Raw genomic sequence first — 14,657 nt, 5'->3', positions numbered from 1 at the left:
CAATTATTATAACACAAATTAAACTTGGTAAATATGTTTCTAATGGTTTACTAAAACAGTCTTTACGAGCGTGCCAAGTTTTGCTGATGTAAATGGCAGGTCAGCAATGGGAGGAGATGCAATATAAAAGACCAGAAGGCAAACAAGTAAACTACTCCCTGATGACTATAGAACCTTGTCCCCCCAAAGGTTGGGGGGCTGATTAGTCAACTTCTACAACTAAATACCACACCAGTGGCGGATCCAGACCTTTAGCTAAGGGGGGGGGGGTGGGTGGGGGCGCTTGACTATGAATATTGAATTCTGCGAAGAAAATTCCAGCACTTCAAAGAAAATGCGCTATTTCTGAAAAAATAAGGGGGGGGGGGCACTTCAAAGTGGATCTGCCACTGCACACATAATCTGATTGAAGAAAGGGAATAAAAAAACACTTCCAAAGCCATAACTATTTTATTGTGGGTAATTCTATAGCAAAAAAGAAGAAAAGATATACAGATGCAATAAATAGCTTAATAGTTCATTCTATAAGAGCTTTGAAAAGACTGGCATTAACATAACAAATGATCATTAAGATATTTTTATTGAATACTAATTTATTTGAGTAAGGTTTGGCAATTTTCTTTTCTAGTGCATCAGTTTCTCAATTCTGTAAGAAAAGTTTTTAGGGGTTCTTCAGGTGGAAAATACAAGTTGGAACTCTCAATCTTGTACATGCGCAGACTTGACCTTTCTTCTAAAATCTTGTCAAACCTAAACACCACAAAAAACGAGAAATTATGCAGACAAAGTTTTAAGCTGTCAATACAGCTGCATCACACTATGTAGTTTAAGGCAGCTGTATTGAGTTTACAAGTTCGCGCAGGTTTTAGTTGTTTCGATGGTTGCTTGACAACGAAACTAATCATCTTCTAAACCACAAATGGGGAACAGTAAAGATAAAATTTCTGGTATAAAATGAGCCAAGTTGTCGGCCAACCATCAAGACATAAACAGCTGACAAACAATCTGCATATTTTCAATGACAGTTACTGACAAAAAATGTATTTCATTTCTGCTAAGAATTTTTAAATTGTTAAACCATTCACAAGGTTTCACTGGATTTGAAGCATGTTCAATTTGCAGGTTGCTTGACTTCACATCATGCCATGACTGCAATAGTTTTTATTTAAGAAAAGGCAGTTCTGATAAATGTAGTAGGCATTCAAAAACCTTTATTTACACTTAAATGAAGTATCTATTCCAGTCTAAAAGACATTATGACAACTACTGGTAGATATGTTATGTATAACAGTTTTTATAATGTCCTTTCTGTAAAAACCAAGAAAGGAACTGTTTAAACATAGAAATTTATGTATGATATTGTTCAAACTCAGTTAATCTGCATTTTGTGTTGATTTTGTGTTGAATAATATTCAACACAAGTTGTTTCTTGTTTACTTGGTCATGATCTTTTAGTTGCCTCGTCAAGCTCTTCCAAATTAGGTAACCAAAATGCCTGAAAAAATAAATAAATAAAAAAACTATAAGTAATAACAATGGGAGGCGTAGTGGCTTAATGGCTAGTGCTTGACTCCAGGTCGAACGGCCCGGGTTCAAGCCCTGACTGCATTGTGTTCTTGGGCAAGACACTTAACTCTAACAGTGCCTCTCTCCACCAAGGAGTATAAATTGGTACCGGCCAATTTACTGCTGGAGGTAACCCTGCGAAGGACTGGCTTTCCATCCAGGGGAGTAGCAATACTCCTAGTGCTTAATGCTACAGAAACCAGGATAACCTCCGGCTCTATGGGCCACTTGGCTCAGACACAGACTTTACCTAATACATTTACATACCTAATACTTTACCTTTACATGAACATGTGTCTAACAACAAACATACTTTTAGCAAAAAGTTGGATTTTCACAAGGACAAAAAATCGTGGAGTGTGTTTTTCTACACTGAAGAAAAGGGAATAGCATTTTTGTATACTGATTGGCCATAACTCTTAAAAAATTATTTTGCGCCCTGTGCAGGAATGATGTCTGAGCCGTTCAGAAGTTAGTGCTTATTGGAAGGTTCTTGAGCCCTAAATCAAACCATAAGAAAGAGTAAAGACACAAAGCACATGTTCAAGTTGGCCATAAGTTTCAACTTACCATGTTAGTACAAGCGCTAGCCAACATCATGTGCTTAGGATTAAATCCAAGACATTGAATTGGACCAGGATGATTTCCCTCTAAAACAGTCAGCTTCTGACCACTGTCTGACCCCCACACATGGACACGCCCATCTTGAGAGCCTGTGTAATTACAACACAAAAGGAAAGTTCACACCCTGAGTCTTTTTCATTCTTACCGTAAATCTGCCTTACACAAAACACAAATATTTGTTGTTGCAGGGTTTTTTTGTTAATGGTTCACTATGTATTCACTTTGTAGTACAGTATTGGGCAAGTGAGAATAAAAGGTTACTTGCAGCAAGAAAATCTACTTGTCCTGGACGACACTTTTTTTCAAGCCCTGGAGAAGCTACAGTGCTCGACACTAACGTTTTTGGATACTAGGCAATTGGCTAGTAGGTACAAATAATCACTAGCTCACAAGGACAAGTTATTAGCCCCACCCCCCCCCCCCCCCTTTAAAAAAAAATAAAAACAGCCAAGTTTGAATCAGCTAATCTCTTAGCACTATATTTGTTTGAGTCCACACAAGTACATCTTTCCTTCACTGAGACGCAGCAACGATGCTATCATCCAACTCGGTTAAGAATTTCTTGACCGTGGATCACACTTATTTTTCTCTTCATGCTGTGTGTGGTCCTCTGGTGAACAATGTAAATCTGGCTCACGATTATCGGCCCTTGAAGGCGGTTTTCTTGTAGGTAAAGTGTTACAAAAGCTTGGAATCATGCTTGCGCGGTCGCTTGCGCGAAAACCCCAAGATGGCCGACTTATAAATATGGCTCTCTCCCAGGTCCCTTTTGGGTGTCATGGAAACAAAGACAGAGGGTCTTTTCCAAGATGGCGTCAGGTTTGCGAGTTGATCGTACGATAAAAATCCGTATGCGATGTGGGTCGCAAGCGCTCTGGTTTAAATTACTCAAGCTATGGAAACTAGATCCTGATGAAGGTTTCTGGGAGAAAAACTTCCCAAGTTATAGAGTTGTAGTTGATTTATTTTTCCACAAATCTTACTAGTCTATGGGCTAGTAGGAAAGTACTTTTACTAGCCAAGCATGAAATTCCTGGGCTAGTGTACTAACGTTGGTGTCGAGCACTGAGCTAGAGATACTCACCAACTGACGACTAATATGAAACTTAACCACTGTAATGTAAAAAAAATATGAAATGGTTTACCTGAGATGATATACTGAGCATCAGGGGAGAAACAAACCTCAACTGGTGTAGATCTTGTTACATTATGACCCTGACAACATGGATGAAAAGATATCTAAGGTACAGGCTGAATGTAGTTCTGAATGCTATGATTCCCTAGTATAACGTGATGTCAGTTCTCTTTTTCACTTAACCAGACTGTCAATCTTCCAGACTTGTGTAAGTCCTTATTATCAAGGTTATGGTAGAATATCTGAGAAAAAGACTCAAAATGCCATAGATATATGACATTTTGAGTTTTCATATAACTATTGTTTGTATCAAATGAGAAAAGGATAATGGACAAGATGAGATGAGATAACTTGATACTTCTGTTTATGCTGTTCAAGCCCATGAACCCAACCAAGTAAACAGAGCAAAATACGTGTAGGCCAGCTTGTTTCACATGCTATTAAAATCCTGATGTCAATGACAATCAAGTTAGCACTGACAACTGGGGCAGTTGTCCATGGTTACAATGCAGTTGATTTACCCTCTCAAGTGACTATGTCGTGAGACAAAGGATCATACTACAAACAAAGCTTTAACAACAAATCTTTGTCCCCCTCCTTCATGCTTTATTCAATAGATAACTGTCAGTAGCATTTGGTAAGTATTGGATTGGTAACTAATTTACTGATTGGGTAATTGTGATGATGCTGGATAGTTACCACTAACGGGGTTGTGATGGATACTTCTATGTTGTGCCGGATTGTACGCGTCAGTACAAGGTGCATCTTTCAATATCATCTATACTTGTATTGTTGAGTTATTGTTGACTACAGTACACATTATACTTACAGTGAATGTATGTAGCTGTGTTCCTTGAAATGCATCAATTAAATGAATGACTCCTCCATTTGTGGCCAACAAGATCATTTTACCATCTGAACTAAACTTCATACCTGTCCACTCAATATTTGGATCATTTTGAATGTGGAAAGTCGAAAATGGGCCCTGCAAGAAAAATATCAGTATAATCTCAGTCTTAAAATAATGAATTATCCTAAAAAAGGGATTAAAGGATTGTTGTACATATATCGTGACATTTCCTAATAAATGCTTTTTCCTGGAATTTGTAAGTACCGGTAAATTGGCAAACAATTTACCATGACACATGTATTTGTTGTAGGTCATGATGATTTGCAGGTTAAACTTGTTTCAGCTTAAACTGAAGGTAACACTCTCACAATCACCTAACACAAATTAGACTAATTAATTCTTTTTACGGAATCAAATTTGTGCTATGTCATTGTAAGAATGTTACAGATTAACCTAGGTTGGAAACAAGTTTATTATTTAAAACAGAAAAGCAATTTGACCTACAACATATACATGTATGTGTAGAAGAAAAACCCCACTTACTAAAGAAGAACACACAAACACAACTCCATCTGTATTGTACCCCATCAAGATTGAACAGGGAGTAAAAGAAGGAGAGCAAAGATGTCTAAATCAATGAGTACTGATCCCAATAACACAACACAGTTTTCTTTCCTCCACTTTCAAAAAAACACCTTTTAACTTATATTCCAGAGTATATTATTAAATAAATACAGTTTTACTAAATATATAACTACCTTGTCAAATGATCTCAAATCATATAGTTTCACCATTTCGGAGTCCACACCAGCGGCAAATATAAGACCCTCGGGATCAAAAGCTGCCACAGGTCTCCCATTCACATGCATCAATCCCTTGATAAAACAATAAAAAAAAATCAATATTAATATTTTTAAGAAATTTAAAAGATAGCAGAGATTAGGAACATAGCACTTTGGGAACCAGACACTTTACTTTCATAGTCTCGTGGTGCCTTTCTCCACCCAGGTGTATAAATACTGTAGGTACCAGCGACATAATGCTGGGGGGTACCCTGCGATGGACTAGCATTCCATTTAGGGGGGAGTAGAAATATTCCTAGCTGCTTAATTAATAAGACTAAATTTAGATAAACATTTGACAATAAAAATAACACTGTTGAACCGTTATTTTACTTGTCACTTAAAAATGATGACATTGAAACGTTGTGTATTTTTGTTGCTTGTTTTTATTGTCAAATGCTTAATTAATGCTGTGGAAACCGGGATAAGCTCCGGCAGTGTGGGCCACATGGCTTGTGGCTTCCCCCCTTATCCCCCCTGTGACAAGGATCATAGTTTGTCATTTGGTCCCCAAGAAAAAAAAAACCCTGACTTAAGTTATTTAATAAGACTTCTAAATATACATGCTTAAAAATTTAAGTAACTAAAAGCCTTTAACTTTCACCATTTTGTTACATCTTTGGGTTGGTTGAGGTCTGCCTACACATGTAAATTTATGCCTGCAGGCAAATCTTAATTTTTTAGGTAACTTTGTAAAGAAACACTGATTTTGTTGACTGTAACTGTTCTGCTTGGGTATGCATGAAGACACATGTGTCATCTTCATAAGAAAGTTTGGCAAGGGAATTTCTGCTATTTTTCAGTGTTAGTAGTCATATTTTTTTCTAGAGCAACTACATCAGTACCTGACAATTCGGAGATCTCAAGTCCCATAACCTTAAAGTCCTGTCCAACGAACCTGATACAAAAGTGTCATCCATAGGTGACATGTGAAGAGTCAGCACTCTATAAGAAAAAATGAAAGCTTTCACATAAACAAATGTGTAACAAAATGCATATATAAAAAAATAATCATACATCGTTAGGGTCCTTTTCCATATATTTTACTATTACTGGGGCAAAGAATATTCACTTGATGTTTTATCTGTACATAAATCATATAGTATCATATTCTATATAATCATAGTAGGTTTCACTTTATGTACTATATGCTGGACACAGGAAAATGTACACTGCTTACCCATGGAACTGATAAATTTAAGTGTATGTTTTTCCATGTACATGTAAGGTCACACATGGTCTTACATGAAGTGGACAGTTACTGCTAGATTTACTGCTATCACTTAAACTCTTTTACAGTCAACTAAAAATTAACTTTACACACACCATATCAAATGTTTCTGATCTCCTGACTTGTTTTGGGAGACTCAACTAGTCTGGATATTTGTAATTTGACTGAATAAAAATTAATAAGAATGAAAACATCTAAATTCATTTCCTCACCTCTTTGTATGACCAGTAAAATATCTGAGATATTTGTTGTCATGGAGAGAGAGATAACGAACGGTGTCTGTTACAAAGAGATGAAAGCTGCTTTAGGTTCCAAATAAATTATGATTTAAAACAGGTTTTCTACAAAATGAGATTTAATAATATTGAAGCTGCCTATCATATGACCTACCATACTTACTTGAATTAGCACCGCTCTCGAATAAGCGCTGCATTTGGGACAAAAAAGTTAATTAGCTCCCCCCCCCACCCAAATACGGCGCTCATTTATGGAATTCTAAATTAATTAAAAACAGCACTACAAAGCAACTTGAAAACAAACTTGGACATTTCTTTTCATCAAAAGTGATGTTTTGCAGCTAAAAGTGATTGTTTACTCATTTCCCATTAGTTTTTCTATTTAACATTTTTACAATAAGTAGTTCTGTAAAAGTTGTGAAGCCCGTGAACTTTGCCAGGACAGCTAGCGTCACTTCTCTCTTCAGCAAGAGACATATACTGACAATCAAAAGACGCTGTTTTCAAGTACCGTAAGTAAAAGATTAAGGGCGTCCAAATTTTAAATAAGCACCACCCTCGAAAAAGCACCGCACTTAAGTCGCGGAAAATTTAATAAGCGTCGCTGGGCTTATTCGAGTAAATACGGTATCCTCCATTTTATTACATTTACCTCGTTATTCCTGTATTTTAATGTCTTTTTGTAAACTGAAGGTGAACTGAACCTTAATATTGAGGGTATTGATTGCTCCAAAAGATAATTTCTTTGCTTGACATACACTGTATCATAATCTTGTTTTCTAATACACTGGACTTGACACTAACACCTTAGGGCAAACTGAAAACAATTATTTTTTCCTCCTACATTTTACGGCTTACCATCAATCTTTGTGGAAGTGTGAATCACTGTGTTTGTTGCATGTGTGTACTGGATTTGAGCGACCCCATATTTCTTGCTGTAAAGAGTTCTTTTCGGTCTGCAAAACGACAAAGAGTTAGAAAGATCAGCAACATCATTTTCGATAAGTCGGATATCTCTATTGATAAATTTAGAAACCAAACAGCAAAGTAAAAATCATCTTTAGAACAGTATTCAACTCTTACTTTCCCTCGAGGCAATCATAAATTACAATCGAATCATCGTCACTGCTTGTAATAAGAGTCTCTCCGTTTGGTGAAAAGTCTATATGATTAATCCGATCACTATTTTCTCGAAAAACTTTCGCCACTCGAAAGCTTCGAATAGTATTGTCCACTAGTTTCATGCTGTCAGAGAAAAAACGCCGCCATTTGCAAAGTGGATTAGTCCCAGTCTCTTTTCGTGATTACATGAAGTACATGACGACTGATCCCACGAGGCATCACACGTGATGAAATCTGAGTCTGACAGGTCCATTTCCTTGCTCGTAGCCTGCGTAGCTGGCGGTATTGTTGGTGAGGTCTTCGTTCCTTTGAGTAACAAAATGTGGCTGTGGAATTCTTTTGCATATTTGCAAGACTGCCAGATAGGTGAGTAGATATTTGTTTGACAAGGTAAAGCATAGCGTTGATTGTTGTCATTGTATTGTTCGCTCGGAATGTTTTGCATTCCATCACACCATCACACCGAACGGACTCGCTGTGGTGCGATCTTCTGCAGCAAAGACTGGTTTCCCTGTTCGATTTAGGCTCCATTTACCTCGTTTAAACTGATATTTCTTTTATCTATTACCTAAAGCAAAAGTATTTTATAGCTTTATTCACTGAAGTTCAATGTTCTTGACCTGTAATGGTCGTGTTTTGCTTTATTTTATGCATGTGAACATTTGGCGGGAAAATGCAGTGCAGTTGAATATCCTTCTGTGCTTCAAGTTCGTTTGGTTACTTTTTGCTGTGTTTATTTTCAATACCTATTTATAAAGCCGCGGTTTCTGCCAGATTATTTTAGAATACTGTTGTTTGAACTCCATATTTATTCTTCGAGCACATGTTTCTACAACCCCTAGAGGGGGGTACAACAATTCGTGCAATGTCACATCCGGGCTACAAAACAATACAAAACGACTTATCTAGAACGTTCGGCTTGTCACGCAATGTCACGTCCGATCTCTAGTACAAAACGGCTAGTCTAGAAAGTTAAGCTTTCAACATCCTCCACCTCGCAACTTGCGGTAGCATGTTGCGACTTAATCAGTCCTTAAAGCAACTTAGTCAGTCCTAATAGCGACTTAGTCAGTCCTTATAGCGACTTGGACGAACAATCTCTCTCCCTCTCCGAGTCCTCTGTGGAAGGGTGACTTCAGGTTCAGCTTCTTCATCAACATCCTCCATCGTCTCGGCCTCGCTGTCTAAAATCCCATTATCTCTTTCAGTACTCTCTGGTGAGCTTGTAATGGGCGGGAGATTGTCAGATTCAGCACAGAGCTCCAATTTGTACAGTTTGCGAATTGGTCGGTTTAGCAATCCCGACTTCACCTGGACAGTCGCAGCACGGCACCTTCCATCTCTGCCAACAATCAGCTGCCGGACAACCCCCATCTTCCAATTTAGACGCTTTTCTCTGCTTTTCTCTGTCATCAGCTACAAGGACAACTTCTCCTTCTTTTAAAGGATTTGGCAATGTCTTCCAAACTTCCCCCTGTGAACCCAGCACTTGATGTAGGTATTCTTTCTTCCAGATGTCATTCATGTAGGAAAGCCACTTTTTTCTCCGTTGAAATTCATCTGAGATGTTCAGTTCTCTTTCTTCTTCTTTGAAGTCTTCTCGCGGTGGCAACAGGAACTGTTCAGGACACAAAGGGATAGGAACACCACCACCAGGATCGCTCGACTCCCACAAGTAAGTGATAGGCCGGCGGTTGATGACTTTCTCCACCTCGGTTAGAGCGGTTACTAATTCCTCCCTGGAAAGCACATCATGGCCCAACGAACGACGTAGCAGGCCTTTAACAATGCCCACTAACCTCTCCCAGGCTCCTCCCCACCAAGGTCCGCGTTCCACCACAAATTGCCACTTCATGTCAAGATTCTTCTCTTTAACCCACTTAGCTGCCGCCACAAAGTTTGATCCATGATCACTTATGCACAACTGAGGGACACCTCTTCTGTTCATAAATCTCTGTGCAGTGCCTGAGTCAACGCTTCTACAGACAACGACGTCACAAGTTCCAAATGAATGGCTCTAACTGACATGCAGGTAAATACTACGAACCAGACCTTGGTGTTATCCTTCAGGTATAACGGTCCTCCTAGATCCATGCCAGTAGTTTCAAAGGGACGCTTGCAAGTTACACGACACCTAGGTAGAGGAGGTGTCTGTTCAGATGCAGGAGCCGCCAAGAACCTGCTACATTTCCTGCATTTCCGTATCACAGATGAGACTGATTTCTTAGAGCGCAGGATCCAAAGTCCTTGGCGTCTCAGTTCTGAAATAACTGTCGCAGTACCAGCATGTTGCATTTGTTCGTGAACATGAAGCACCAATTGGTTGACAACACCACACTTCTTAACTAGCACTGGATGGAGTTCCTCAAAGGTCGCTTCCACTTGTTGCAATCGGCCCCCCATCCTGATTAATCCTCCTTCCAAGAACGGGTGTAAGGACTGCAGACTAGACTGGCGGTAAACTGGTTGGCCATTTTCCAGTGACTCTAACTCCCTCCAGAAAAACTTTCTTTGCACTTGTTTCAGGATGACCATTTTGGCATATTGCAACTCTTCTGAGGTCAGCATAGTTTGGGTGTTTTTAGGAGACTTGCGCCAATGTAGCATCCAGGCAACACTTCTCAAAGTGCGAAGGTACTTGCTCGTTCGGGTTGGGTCAACAATTTCCTCCACATATTTGGGTTCTTGATTGTCAGCTACGGCCATCATCAGCAATGCAGTATCTGTGTCATTCTTTGGATGCTTCGGCCATTCTGCCTCAGGTCGTTTCAACCATTCCGGGCCGCTCCACCAAATCTTCGCGCCAGACAACTGAGCTACCGTCATACCCCGAGCAGGTAAGTCCGCAGGGTTTTCATCTGTTGGAACCCACGACCACACTCCACCAACAGCAGTAATCTCTTCCACGCGGTTAGCTACAAACACTCCACCCACGCGCGGTCCTTGACTTATCCACGAGAGAGCAACACTGGAATCTGTCCAAAGGAATTCATCATCAATCTTAAGGACACCGCTGTACTCCAGTCTCAGTGAATTCAGAAGTCGAGCTCCTAGTAAGGCACCAAGAAGTTCTAGGCGAGGTATCGTGTCTCCGTTCGGTGGGGCAAGTCTACATTTCGAAGCAACAAGATTCACTGTTACGTCTCCATTTGTGTCTGCAACACGAATGTAGGCTGCCGCAGCATAGGCTCTGGAGGAGGCATCACAGAAAACATGAAGTGACAGTTTTGTGTACTTGCACTGAGAGGGAGTTATTCCCAACCATCGGTTTACTCTCAGATGGTTTCCTCCTGAGAACCCTTTCAATACCTCTTCGATACGCCTTCGCAAATCCGGGTCAACTTCCTCATCCCATCCAAGTTTCTCTTTCCAACAGTCTTGGACAATAATCTTCAATGGAGTGACAGCAGGGCTCACTTGCCCACATGGGTCGTAAATCTTAGACAGGCAGGACAACACTTCTCGCTTTGTAAGTTTCTTGGTACCATATCTTCCAGATCAACAAGTGGAAGAAGTTCATCAGATTTTAAGTCCCAACTAACCCCAAGTACTTTGTGGAGTTGCTGCACTTGGCTGTCTGAAAACTCATGGAGCAGATTTTCATCGTTGGATCGAAATTTCCGCAGGTTAAAGCCACCATCTTTAAAGATACGCACTGCTTCATGCCAGAACTCCCTTGCTTTCTCAGTGTTCTCCATTGAGTTCACCGGATCATCCATGTAAAGGTTGCGAAGAAGTTGGGAAGCCATTTCTGATTCACCGATGAAACCCTCTAAATGCTGTTTTAGGACTACTTGCAGCAGAAATGGTGAGGATTTGGCACCAAAGAAAACCTTCTTGTATCTGTACACCTCGATCTCCCCTTGCAGGTTGAGCCACAAGAAGCAACAAACATTTCGGTCTTCCTCACGAAGCGACAGCTGGAGAAATGCCTTTTCAAGATCACCAACAACACCAACTTTGCCAACTCTGAAAACGGAGAAGTATGCCCCACAACAGCGGTAAAAGGTTTGGTCCTTTCTCAAGGGCATCGTTAAGAGAAAGGCCTCCTTCAGACTTAGCTGAGGCATCATGTACAATACGCAGTTTAGTTGTCTCTCGATCAGGCTTAACAACTCCTCGATGTGGAAGATAGGACTGAGGAATGCAGGCTTCTGGTAGCAGCTCAATGTGACCCTCTTCGAGGAGTGTTTTTAACTGAGTGTCATATGCTGTGTACTCTTCAGGCATCAACTTTCTCACCATGCGGCGAAGCCTTGTTTCACAAAGGGCCTTGTTAAGTGCTAAATGCTTTCGGGCTTGAGGTTTCCAAGGCCACGACACAACATACTTCCCAGATTCATCGCGTTGGATAGCATTCTTTACCTCCTGCTCAAGGTCTCGTTCCAACACCTCCTCCTGTGCAACACCAAGGTGGTCCAAAGTCCAAAAGTTCTGAAGTTGTTCATGAACAGAGGCTCGAAATGCATGGACATGAGCTCTGGCAGCCACACCCGCAAATGGAATGGATCCACTTCCACCATGAAGGACCCACCCAAAAATTGTTGGTGTTCCTTTGAGGCCGTTCCTCAATTTAACTGTCATACCTTGGACAATGGTGTCATAGCAATCTTCGCCAAACACAATACCAATGCTATCTGTACCAGGGCCAGCAAGATCAGCAAGGACTGGACAACCACCAACAACCTCTTGAAGGGCTCGATAGGACTCAGGCTCCACCCTCTCAAAGACACCAGATAACTCATCCATCACTACAGCTTGGAAGGTAAAGGTATTTGGAAGATTTACTCCTCTTGCAGTCACCTCAACAACATCGAATTCGCCTTCCAGCACATCTCCAAGTGTCTCAATCCGCAAATGACGTTTGCCCACAACTCTCTTTGGTACATTTGCAGCCAAAAATGAAGACATCATTGTAAAAGTGGCCCCAGTGTCACACAGTGCTCTTACAGCCACATCCCCAATAACAACACACACAGTTCTCATCATCATGCCAGCAGTTTTGATGTCAGCATTCTTAGCGGAAGACATTACAGCAGCGTTTGTAGGTTGAGACGACGGTGGCAAATGACTCTGGTTAGCTGGTGTATAAGGAGGGGCAGCAGGATTCCAACTTGGGTGGTTTGGTGGGTTACTGGTACTTGGAGTGGGGTTTTGAACTTCTGGAATTTTCACTCCACCAGTCTTGCATAGCTGAGGGATATGGGATCCTCTCCCACACGGGCATGGTTTTCGAAACCCACATGCGGCCATCCGGTGTCCACGTCGAGCACAACGAAAGCAAGCCCTTATTTCTTTCACTTTCTTAAAGCGATCATCAACCGACATAGGTACAGAGCACTGTTTAGGACTATGTGGACCCTTGCAAAAGGTACAGGTTACAGATTTAGCCATTAAACCAGATGCAGTTGGCAACAAAGTTTTTTCTTTTTCGATAGACTGGTGCTGTTCTACCTCAACAGGCTGGTCAGCACTCTCTCGGATTTCCAGTTCCTGTTCCAAAAATTTCAGCAGCTTCGAAAATGTCACATCTTCCTTTGATAAGCCAGCTTTTTCTCGGGCCCACACCAATCTCCAATCCTTGGGAAGTTTTGATTCGATCAAAGGCATCAAAAGGGATCCATATTGTTCAGTAGTAACTCCTTGTACTTCAAGCGCTCGCACAGTTGCACAAAGCTCATCCAATGCATCTCTCATAGCTTTATTGGATTGTTTAAGTGGTTTCATGTCTGCTAGTTTAGTCATTAGGCGATTTTTTGCACTTCATCCTTGCCATAGCGTGATGTCAGGCGTTGTACAGCAACTTCATAGTTTGCCTCTTCAGTTTTGATGTTTGCAATGTATCCTGCGGCTTCGTCAGATAGCAGGGACTTTAAGTAAACAAACTTCTGCACGGTAGGTATTTCAACGTTGTCATGTATTGCTACTCTGAAAATGTCCCAAAATTCTGGCCAGTCCAACACATCGCCCGAGAATTTCCTAAGGTCAGTCTTTGGCAACTTAATTTTAGGCGTACTTGACGTATGTTTTGGTGATGGAGCAATGGGTTCAAGCTTCGCACTTTCATTTTGCTTTTGGCTGTTCTTTAACCATAATTTTACATCATGAATTCGTTCTCTTACCATATCGAACCATGGTCCTTGAGCTTCCACTTCATCTCCTACTTGAGTATCATCGTCCAAGAGCTTCTCGATTTCCATCTGCAGATCCTCGGCTTTCTGCAATCTCGCAACAATCGAATCGAGTTTTTCCTCCACTCGAGTAACTTCAGGCAAGTCGGACTCAATCATGTTTCTAACAGCGTCAAAATCCCTTTTCATCCAGCCTCTCAACCCAGTGCGGGCTCTCCTCAGCTGATCAATTTGTTTCGTCTTCATTTCGATCGGCGTTGGCGACAGACGAAAGTAAACAACACTCGAGGCTAGCGATTAAACACGTCGCGGGTAACCATGTTTGAACTCCGTATTTATTCTTCGAGCACATGTTTCTACAACCCCTAGAGGGGGGTACAACAATTCGTGCAATGTCACATCCGGGCTACAAAACAATACAAAACGACTTATCTAGAACGTTCGGCTTGTCACGCAATGTCACGTCCGATCTCTAGTACAAAACGGCTAGTCTAGAAAGTTAAGCTTTCAACAACTGTTGTGGAATTTAGCTGTAATTCATGGTTGTATAAATTTGTTAAAATGTGGCAAGTTTGAGGCGTCCAGTGCTAGAAATATTTTTCTTACTTAAAAGGACATGTGTCCTTCCAAACTTCTATTTTGAACGGACATATTAGAAAATTGGTCGGACATCAATTCGCATTTTAAATCAAACACATTAAATTTTCTGAGACACAGTCACGAAAGTTTGATAAGTATTTAACTGGAGAGTTCCAGTGGCGTGCTTGGTGGTTTTCTTTGCACACTGTTACTGCCTTTTCATGTTCTCGGACCTTTCTCATTGTGGCCTAACACCTCTTTTATGATCTTTGACTTGGCTTCAGTAACTTTACTGGCTGTAGTCACTGGATTTGGCGGCCAAGCCTGCCGATCTTGCAACC

At 40.8% G+C, this 14,657-nt stretch overlaps 4 protein-coding genes across 5 annotated transcripts; all 4 read right to left on the bottom strand.

The window, feature by feature from the left end:
- Nucleotides 1–431: 431 nt before the first annotated feature.
- LOC144653015 (WD repeat-containing protein 82-like) lies at nt 432–7,784 on the bottom strand. Of its 2 annotated transcripts, XM_078512910.1 has the most exons (10): nt 7,568–7,784; nt 7,343–7,440; nt 6,461–6,527; nt 5,863–5,962; nt 4,934–5,050; nt 4,155–4,310; nt 3,336–3,405; nt 2,137–2,279; nt 1,437–1,495; nt 432–1,405 (listed from the first exon to the last, which is right to left on the bottom strand). In XM_078512910.1, exons 1-9 carry the CDS (start codon nt 7,726–7,728, stop codon nt 1,442–1,444), a joined length of 966 nt encoding a protein of 321 aa, XP_078369036.1. In that variant the 5' UTR covers nt 7,729–7,784; the 3' UTR covers nt 432–1,405; nt 1,437–1,441. The 2 variants fall into 2 exon arrangements, with proteins under 2 accessions (XP_078369036.1, XP_078369034.1); XM_078512908.1 differs by having other exon boundaries at nt 432–1,495.
- Nucleotides 7,785–8,855: 1,071 nt separating this feature from the next.
- LOC144655035 (uncharacterized) lies at nt 8,856–9,554 on the bottom strand. Its single transcript, XM_078515255.1, has one exon. It carries the CDS (start codon nt 9,552–9,554, stop codon nt 8,856–8,858), a length of 699 nt encoding a protein of 232 aa, XP_078371381.1.
- LOC144655034 (uncharacterized) lies at nt 9,551–13,351 on the bottom strand. The gene is made up of 3 exons (XM_078515254.1): nt 11,664–13,351; nt 11,149–11,575; nt 9,551–11,044 (listed from the first exon to the last, which is right to left on the bottom strand). The coding sequence occupies exons 1-3, from the start codon at nt 13,349–13,351 to the stop codon at nt 9,551–9,553; spliced, it is 3,609 nt and encodes a 1,202-aa protein (XP_078371380.1).
- LOC144655033 (uncharacterized) lies at nt 13,351–13,983 on the bottom strand. Its single transcript, XM_078515253.1, has one exon. It carries the CDS (start codon nt 13,981–13,983, stop codon nt 13,351–13,353), a length of 633 nt encoding a protein of 210 aa, XP_078371379.1.
- Between the last annotated feature and the right edge of the window lie 674 nt (nt 13,984–14,657).

Source organism: Oculina patagonica, chromosome 5, assembly GCF_052425735.1.
Source record: "Oculina patagonica isolate OP01 chromosome 5, crgOcupat, whole genome shotgun sequence".
Taxonomy (NCBI): Eukaryota; Metazoa; Cnidaria; class Anthozoa; order Scleractinia; family Oculinidae; genus Oculina; species Oculina patagonica.
Note: the sequence above shows the minus strand (reverse complement) of the source record. Positions and strands in the feature narration are given on the sequence as shown.

Bases quoted from the DNA above. Each gene is read 5' to 3' on its own strand.
- LOC144653015 (XM_078512908.1), bottom strand. From the start codon at position 7,728: ATGAAACTAGTGGACAATACTATTCGAAGCTTTCGAGTGGCGAAAGTT. The intron at 2,280-3,335 runs GTAAACCATTTC...GTAATTACACAG, and splicing joins TGCTCAGTATATCATCTCAG to GCTCTCAAGATGGGCGTGTC. The intron at 1,496-2,136 runs GTAAGTTGAAAC...TTATTTTTTCAG, and splicing joins CTAGCGCTTGTACTAACATG to GCATTTTGGTTACCTAATTT.
- LOC144655035 (XM_078515255.1), bottom strand. From the start codon at position 9,554: ATGAACAGAAGAGGTGTCCCTCAGTTGTGCATAAGTGATCATGGATCA.
- LOC144655034 (XM_078515254.1), bottom strand. From the start codon at position 13,351: ATGACTAAACTAGCAGACATGAAACCACTTAAACAATCCAATAAAGCT. The intron at 11,576-11,663 runs GTCTGAAGGAGG...CTCCGTTTTCAG, and splicing joins GTACATGATGCCTCAGCTAA to AGTTGGCAAAGTTGGTGTTG. The intron at 11,045-11,148 runs GTTAGTTGGGAC...TGCCTGTCTAAG, and splicing joins AACTCCACAAAGTACTTGGG to ATTTACGACCCATGTGGGCA.
- LOC144655033 (XM_078515253.1), bottom strand. From the start codon at position 13,983: ATGAAGACGAAACAAATTGATCAGCTGAGGAGAGCCCGCACTGGGTTG.